At 23.9% G+C, this 9,987-nt stretch overlaps 1 protein-coding gene across 1 annotated transcript; it reads left to right on the forward strand.

Annotated features, from left to right (window-relative positions):
* The first annotated feature begins 664 nt into the window (after positions 1-664).
* Positions 665-9,586, forward strand: LOC105361666 (retinal-specific ATP-binding cassette transporter-like). Its single transcript, XM_011498917.1, is given in 24 exon segments — positions 665-986; positions 1,169-1,467; positions 1,661-1,819; positions 2,387-2,627; positions 2,700-2,867; positions 3,027-3,214; positions 3,284-3,442; positions 3,529-3,637; positions 3,701-3,855; positions 3,916-4,077; positions 4,155-4,226; positions 4,289-4,427; positions 4,558-4,792; positions 4,877-5,045; positions 5,123-5,336; positions 5,419-5,937; positions 6,300-6,425; positions 6,515-6,751; positions 6,828-7,091; positions 7,437-7,693; positions 7,800-7,947; positions 8,015-8,225; positions 8,682-8,898; positions 9,339-9,586. Coding segments are annotated over 24 exon segments (4,965 nt in total). The 3' UTR covers positions 9,534-9,586.
* The last annotated feature ends 401 nt before the right edge of the window (positions 9,587-9,987 follow it).

Consider the following 9,987-nt stretch of genomic DNA (forward strand, 5'->3'; position numbering starts at 1 on the left):
TTTTATTATTAAAATATCAAATGCAAATTTATAATATATTAAATTTTATTAGAAAAATTGAAAAAATTATGATACATGCACATATAATGAAATATTATCGATTTTATAAGTATTATATGCTAATGGATTTCCAAAATAATTTTATTTTACTTGTATTAACCAACGCTAAAGAAATATACTTCAATAATATTATAGGAATGTTTAATACGTTTATTATCTACATAGTATTTATACATTTAATATGAAATTTATTTTATGTGTTTACTAAACATTAAATGTTAAATATTTTATAAAATTATATATACAATAAAATCAATTATAATATCATAAATAAACAATTTTTTGTTAGTTAATTAAAAATAGTAAATAATATTATTGCATTTAACTTAAAAATTTAGTATTAATCGAAAATTTTTTTATTTTTTTAGGAAAGGAAATTTAATCCGATAAAATTAATGAAGTTTGATGCATAGTAAATTACAGAATTAACAATAATATTATTTAAGATTTTATGAATTATCATATCTAACAAATACAACAAATATTTTTTATATCATATAAAAAAAGATAAATAAACAATATAAAACAATAAATTTAGATCGGTTGCAGCATACGCCTAAAATATCTTTTTTCTCGTACCAAGATTGGTATACAAAATTTCAAAATGAATGAATCTTTGAAAATATTAAAACTCTTATATTACAAAAATTTACTCACGCGTAAAAGACAATGGAAAATTATTTTAATTGGAGAAATTTTGATTCCTGTCGGATTTATGATGTGCGTATGGGCAGTGAGAAATTTATCTGCAAAACCTTCAATCCGTTTTGAAAATAATACTTATTACAAAAACGTGTCTAAAGAAGAAATGGTTAATAAGCTGTATTATGCTCAAGTTAATTTACATTTTACACCAAATAATAGTTTTACGATAACACTGATTAGAAACGTAGTAGACTGTCTACGATTGGATCCAAATAATATAAGTAAGTATTATGTCAAGAAAAAGTTCTAAATTCTAAATTCTACTATCGATTTATTTTTAAATATAAACTGAGAAAAAATAGATATATGATACACAGACGTGATGTGCTTATACTATTTTTCTAACATAAATCGATTCTTTTGTAAGTTATTTTTCATTTCTCAAATTCTGTTTATTTAATAGCGGTGTATGGATATGAAACAGAAGAAAATTTAGTTGAAAATTATCAGAATACCAAAGTTGGATCAGTAACTAAACATGCGGCAGTAGTTTTCAATGACCAATATATTAATGGATCGACAAAACATTTAAACTATAAAATACGAACAAGTAATTTTATGCCAACAGAACAATACAACATCTTTTTTTTAAAAAATATGTTCGAATATTATACAAGCATAAATATGTTTGTGCCCTTACAAATGTGCTTAGATGAGTCATTCATAAAGATGAAAACAAAAGATCTATTATTTAATTCCCAAGTATTAATACAATCATATATATATATATATATATATAATTTAATATATTTTTATAGAAAAATAGATTATATTTATCTATAATATAATATTTTATTGAGAAAATGTTTAATATTTTCCTAATGCGTACATGCAATTAATTAATTTATTTTTATAAATAATCGTATATATATTTTTAAACTATGAAATGTTGCAGATTTTTGTACAACGAATACCCTATCCACCACATATACAACAAAGCTTGACAGATTCAATTATTAGACAGTTATTTACAGCTGTTATGATAACAATTTTCATGATTCCATTATTTATTGAAACTTCAAATGCATCAAGTGAAAAATTTGCTGGTATTCACGTAAGTGTACATGGTCAAAATACATTTCGGATTACACTTTTTTATTCATTCAAGGTATTTGAAAAATTCAAATATAAAGTGATTAATATTTTATAGAAAATTGATTATATAAACAATTTAGTGACATAAAAAACCTATTTATTTTAATTATATTTAGTACCAAACAATTATACTTTGTACCTTATTAAATAAATATTTAGTAAATTACTCCTAAACAAGTCATATATAAATATTTGATAATATTAATATTTATATATTATATTTAAACAAAAATAAATTATATAACTTACATAAATAAAAAATAAATAACAAAATTTGAATTTTCTATATTTCTGAATTAATGAATATAGATTTTAGAATTTTTAATAAATGATAAAATTAATTTCTAGGGTTTTATGTAATCTATTAGATTTCATCAACTCAATTTTAATGAATCTGTATTATCAACTAAAGCTTTTGTTACTATTCTATTAACACTATAATTATATTGACAAGTTCAATACGTAAAATATATAATACTGTGTATTTAAGTTTGCAAAAATAACATTATAACGTAAAACATTTTAGGTGTTAATGTCAATGAATGGTGTTTCTAATGCTTTGAATATATTTAGCTGGCTTAGTAATGGAATCATTTTTATTACGTTAGTTTGTGTAACACCTATAGTCGTTATACTACTATACTCTACAAGTGACGCACTTCCTTTCATAAATTACAGCAATCCATTTTTAATATGGTTGGCACTAACATTACATATTGCACATCTTTTCTCATATGGCATACATATCTCTGCATACTTTTCTAAATGTAAGTTTATGAATAACAAAAATAACAGTCAAAAACTTATTGATAATAATTAACATAAGAAATTTTTTGCAGTTTTGTATGTTATATTTGGTATTTTAGCTTGCAATATTTGCTCAGCAGTATTGCAATTACATGGTTTAACAGAAGACACTTACGTATACGCACCGTATTTAGGAATAATTTTTCCAAATATGTTATTAAATCGCATTATAGAAGAATTTAATTATTATGAAGCAACGGGTATGTTTATACACGAATCACATATTTCTTAATAATATTGGTAAAGATTTTATAATTATTCTTCCATATTAGTATCATGATCCGCATTATTATGCATACTCTTCAATAAGTTTAACATGCACGCATACCGACACACACATATATATATATCATTTTTAGGTGAAGGCATACAATGGAATAATTTGTATTTAGTTGGAAATCCAGCATATGAATTTATGGGAAGCACAGGAATGGTATTACTATTATCTGTAGTTGGAAGCATTATTCATTTTATACTAGCAATTTATATTTACGCAATTAATCCTGGAAAATATGGTGTTAAGAAGCATCCACTATTTTTCTTACAAGTAAAAAATTAAATATTAAATATATAACTTTATATTTATAATTTTAATTATTTATAATGTTATTTAAAGTATAGAAAAAAAACAGCCGTTGAGAATTACGTAGAAAATTTAGAATATAATAATCTGAATAAAAAACCTTTTGAAGCAGTATCTGGACAGGCTTACATGCCTGGAATTCAAATACGAAACTTAAAAAAATCCTATAATATCGGTTTATTTAATAATAAGGTAAGTTATTATATAACAATAAAATAATAAATAATTAGTACTAAAATTTATAACTATGTTTCGTTTATTGTTATAATGTATATTAGCAATTTCACGCATTATGTGACGTTTCTATAGATTTTTATAAAGGACAAATTACAACATTATTAGGTCACAATGGAGCTGGAAAAACTACTATGATGTCTATTTTAACAGGTTCAAATTTTCAATAAAAAATAAGTATATATAATATTTATTTTTAAAGATTTTATAATATAGGTATGACGAATCCTACCGATGGTTTAATAATTGTAAATTCAAAAAATATGAGAGAATATGCTACTGAAATAATGAATGATATAGGACTATGTCCGCAAGAAAATATACTTTTTCCTAATCTTTCCGTTAAAGAGCAACTACTATTTTTCGCTATGGTAACTATGCATTTTTCTTATATTTTTTAAATCATATGCAACTATTAATTACAATTTCAGCTAAAAAGTAACGAAAAATCAAAAGGAGAAATTGAACAAAATTTAAAAACTTTTCTAAAAAAATTGAAATTATACGATAAACGAAATTCTTTACCCAAAGAATTGTCGGGTGGACAAACGCGTCGAGTTTGCCTTGGTCTGGCATCGATAAGTGATTCAAGTGTAAGTTAAAATAAATATAAAAATTAATACTTTTAACCAAAAAATAAAAATAATGCCGTTTACTTATTATGTTTAAGATACTTATTTTAGATGAACCAACATCTGGTTTAGATCCAGAAAGTAGACGTATTATATGGGATATATTATTGGTAAATAAATGTTTATGTTGTTAAAATTATTATACTATTATCTTTTATTATTGATTAAATAGAAAATGAGAGGAGAAAAAACTATTTTAATAAGTACGCACGATATGGAAGAGGCTGATATTCTTGGAGACAGGATTGCAATAATGCATACAGGACAATTAAAAGCCTATGGAACATCAATGTATCTTAAAAAGTTATTAGGTACTTTTAAATTTATATATATATATATATATATATATATATATATATATATATATATATGTTTTAAAAATATTACTTTTATTTTTTTTAAATACTTTAAATAACGTGGAACACGATTTTTCAATTACAGGACAAGATAATATACAAGTAAGTTTATCTGTCGAATCGTGGTGTGATATTGAAAAACTTTGTGATAAATTAAATTGTAAAGATAAAAATATTAAAAATGGCAACAGAATAATTATGAATATTCCAAATTCTCCGAATCTCCCAGATTGGTTAGATAACTTGGAAAACTGTAAAAATGAATACGGTATATCAGGTTTAAGTATTTCTCTAATTACTTTAGAGCAAGTATTTTTGAAGTAAGTCTTCCATTTCTCTATTTTTTCTGTTTTAATTTAATTTTTCGTCGATAGTTAAATTAAAATTTTTTTATTTAATGTAAGAGTTACGAAAGAAAATGACGATCCAATAACACCACTCAAACCTTTAAATAGAATCGGACAGAAAGTAACAGGCATAGCACTTCGTATACAATTTATACGATCATTATTACATAAAAAAATGGTTTATACAAAAAATAACTTATCCGTGATTATAGTAATGATGATTTTGGTAAATATATGTGTATGTGTATATATATATTAGTATTTTGAATAATTATACTTCATTTTAAAAATTAATTTTTATAGATTTCTATAGATTTACTAAGTATTTCTCTTATTTTAAAAGAAAGAAACATTTTTAAACCGACAGATCGGTTAGTAAATTTAAATCTTAATTTGTACAATAATCCAATAACTTACTACAAAAGTTATGATCCGATTTTTGGACAAAAATATAAACTTATTTCAGAAAATTTCACTAGTAAAGCAACAGAAGCTGTAGAATCGAATCTTAACGATGGTAAATAATTATTCATACGCTTTTCTTATTTTTTTACAATATAATAAGCATTGCTGCATTTATATTTTATGTTCTTTTATAGTTTTAATAAATTATGCAAAGAATGATCTTATCTTTTATGATAATCACCTCATTGCTGCAGCAGAATTTAACAAGACGGGCAAAAGCCTGATACTCAATGCTCTTTATTCTGAAAAAGCCACATATAGTTTTCCTATTTCAATTAATTTACTTTCAAATACTATTATCAAGAGTGTTTTAGATGATGACTATTCCATAAGTTTATCTAGTCAAAATTTACCTTCTCTTAATGCTCTAATTTATACCGATAATACTACAATTAATGCCTTTACAACAGCTGTAATTTTTGTTTTTCTCTTTTACCCTGCCATTGCATTATTTGCTGTGCATCCTCTGCGCGAATCTTTAACAAATATAAAGCAACTACAAAGGATGGCTGGCGTTTCTGGTTTTATTTATTGGGGAACGTTATTCTTATTTGATATTATTGTATTTTTATTTCTAATAGCGCTTACCATTATGGGTTTCATTTCTATGGATTTTTTTCTTGATCTTCAAATGTATGAACAAACTGAAATCTGTAAGTAAAAATTTTATCTAATTAATATACATGATCAATTCACAAAGTCACTAAATAATTATATATATACTACATAATTAACTGGAATTACATATAATCATATACAAATATTACTATATTTATACATATATCTATATATATATATATATATATATATATATATATATATATATATATATATTCATATATTTTATATGTATTTAGGTAAATATAGTAAAATATATACAAATTTGTGTAGAATTTATAATGACAATAAAATAAAAATATTATTTATAAGATAAATTTTAATTATTAACAGCAAATAGAGGTAAATATTACATTAATATCATACTAATAATTGTGATTATTAAATTATATTTTAGTGATATTGCTGCTTCTATTCGTACTATTTGCAATAAACTCGTTGTTATTTGTTTACATATTTACTTTCATAAATACATTAACGAGTTCTGTAATACGACTGTTAACTTATATACCTATGAGCCTTGGTAAGATTAAGAACACTATATTGAGTAATTAAAATAATATAAAAAGATTAAATAAAATTGACTAAAATATAAGTTATTAAATCTTTTAGTATTAATGGAACTTATTATGTGTGCAGTTAAAGCTCAATTAGATGATTATGAAGTTGTAAAAATTTTGCGTCCAATTCAAAAAAAAATATTTCTCTTAATTCCTTACTTGAGCTTCTTTCACAGTCAAATTTCATTTTACACAACAGCACAACAAAATTCTAGGTGTAAAAAAATGCCTAATCAATTTTATAACACAATGTGTAATACACTGAATCCTAACTCTGACATCTGTTGCGGTATAAATTCCTTTTTAAGATATCATATATTACGATCGATACATTATCAGTAATTTTATTTTATTCCATAATACAGAGATGGAGTGTTATAATGGAGAATGCAAAAACTATTTGAAATACTTTACTAATTTTGAAAAAGAGATCACTTTGGAAGAGAGTATAATGTATCTGAGCGTCACGCCCATACTATATATTGGGATTCTTCTTTTACTAGAATTTAGAATTATTCAGAAGCTTAGAGTTAAGATGTCAAAACCTATTTCCTTTGAATATGAAATAGAAGAACAAGTAAAAAAAGAGAAATTATCCATTGCCAATAAACTTTCTGAACTTAAGAAATGTAAATATATTTTTTGCTAAAATAAAGCACACCAAAGCTTTTTAAAGAATGTATGCATTAATTATATTATAAATTAATACAATACAAAAATATATACTCAACTGATATTTAAAATATTAAATGAAAAATTTAAATAAAAATTAAAAAAGCTTCTAAAATAAAAATAATTGTTTATGTATCGCGAATAAAGTTTATTTTTTGTTCTAAAAATTTAAGAATATAATATTGCAAGGATAAATACATAGAATAGACATTCTGTCATATTATATTGTTTTTTTTTTTTTTTTTTGTAAATTTCAGGCAGTTTAAGCGATACACATTTGAAAACCTACAATTATAATATAGAAATATTTCCTAATAATTCATCAAATTTCAATAGTAATAATCAATTGTTTTTTGTACATGAATTGCGTAAGCAATATGGCAATTTATTGGCAGTCAAAGATATAAGTTTTGGAGTTAATGAACATGAATGTTTTGGATTACTTGGCGTTAATGGAGCAGGAAAAAGTACTACTTTCCGAATGATGACTGGACAAGATGTACCAAATAGTGGCGTTATGTACATAGGCAACAATAGTATTAATGTAAATCGAACGGTTGTAAGTTATGTCATGGAAAGTGGAAATTTTCAACAAAAATATGATTTCTAAACAATACCTTTATTTCAATGAAAATGAATTTTTAAATTTCACAAATCACTTTCAGTTTCTATCGCAAATGGGATATTGTCCTCAAACTTATGCTCTAATAAGTTCGATAAATGCATTCGATCATCTACGATTATTTGCCAATCTTCGCGGTATTCCCCATTGTAATGTTGAAGAAGAAGTAAAAACGTGGATCCAAAGATTAAGTAAATTTATTAAAGTCGATAACTATAATTATCTCTTACTTAATGATGTGCAATAAAAAATTTTCAGATTTAAATGCATGCGCACTAAAACCTAGCGGTACATACAGTGGCGGCAACAAAAGACGTTTAAATATAGCTATGGCTCTCATTGGTAACCCAAATTTAGTTTTACTAGATGAGCCTACAACAGGCGTTGATCCAGCTGCTAGGAGATCATTATGGAATGTTATTCAATCTTGCCAGACAATAGGACAAGCTGTCGTTTTAACTTCTCACAGGTTGGTCATTTTATATGAAAGACTTAGATTAAACGACGTTTGATTTATAATTCTATTTTCTAATTCTCATTAATCAATCTTCATTACTTTCAATTTCTATTATAAATTAAAATATATTTTAATTAGTTATATACAAGCTATCAAGAGATTATTATTAAAAATGAATCTTTTATCATTTTTAGCCATATAAATTTTATTGTTATAAACCCATATAAAGTTTCAATAATATTTTGCACATGCATATAATAAACAAGAAATATTATTTCAACATTCTTTTAAATGATTTTTTTTAAAAAATATTTAATTTTTTTTAAACATTCTCTTTATTTTATTTTAGTATATACCAATAAATTTCAGTACTTAATTTAAAATTAGTTTAGAATATCATAGATAATTTAAAGAAATAATCTGAACCTTATCTCTTTAACATCGCAAATAATAACCGAGGCATTTCAGTATGGAAGAATGTGAGGCTCTTTGTAACAGATTAGCAATAATGGTGGGCGGCAGATTCTCATGCATTGGTCCATGTCAAGAACTGAAACAGCGTTTTGGCGCAGGATACGATATTCAAATGAAATTGAATCCCGATAAAGCGAAAAATCAAATCAACGATATAAAACAATATATTACCAATTGTGAGTTGGATATTGAGCTCGCTGATGAAAATTTAGTATGTATTAGTGGGTATTTAGTATTTCATTTTTCTCGGTGACACTGTTCCTGCTATTGTTATTAAATAAAAGAAAATTATTACTCAAATAGATTACGAAAGTTAAGAACGCAAATATAGAATTACAACGTGTTATTTTGTTATAAATTTAAATTTATAGTAGAAATGACAATACTAAAAAATATAATGAAAATTATGATACATTAAATTTACGTTCAATACAATTTTATATTATTAAATTTGATATTTCAGAATATATTTTGTAATAAAAACATATATTTTGTAACAAAAAATTTAAATATTTGAAACGACTTTTAATTTTATAAAGATGGAAGAATTCTCAAATTTATTACTCGGTCAATTTTTTCGCAAAATTCATTTCTCATCAAGAGAATTCAATCTTTTATAAATGCCATTAATTATATTCAATTTTATTACAGGGATATCTTCTGTATCATGTAACTACTACTAATACTAGTTGGCGAAAGATGCATGACATTATGAACATAGCGAAAATAAAATACGATTGTATAGATGATTTCTCTGTGGTATCATCAACGTTAGAGCAATTATTCTTATTGTTCGCAAGAGCTGTTGATAAGGACGTTAACCATGAAATCAAGAGAATTGATTAGATGTAACTTTCAGAACTATATAATAAATGTATATGAAGGATCGCTCAAAGATCCACTTGTATTTTTATAAAAAGTATGAAAATATGTAGACATGTCTATTTTATATAATATTTATAAGCTAATGCGCAATTCTTAAACAATAATTTTGTATTTTTCAATTGTATAATTTAGTATTACTACACACTTTATAAAAAATGTGAAATTTAAATTAATAATAATTATAGGATTTAATACGTTTTAATAAGTATACGTTAATCAGAATATAGTATTTTCTCCACTTAAGATAGCTAATTAATTATTATTTTTTGATTACATTCACAATATAATAATCAATATATAAATACTGAACATTTAAAAAAAAGTAAAAGAAATTTCCAAAGTAATTTAATATTCGCATCAATTTATTAATTGATAAATACAGCCGACCAATTAAGCATGATTAATTAATTCTCAT

Source organism: Ceratosolen solmsi, unplaced genomic scaffold (genome assembly GCF_000503995.2).
Source record: "Ceratosolen solmsi marchali unplaced genomic scaffold, CerSol_1.0 scaffold30, whole genome shotgun sequence".
In the NCBI taxonomy this organism is placed as follows: Eukaryota; Metazoa; Arthropoda; class Insecta; order Hymenoptera; family Agaonidae; genus Ceratosolen; species Ceratosolen solmsi.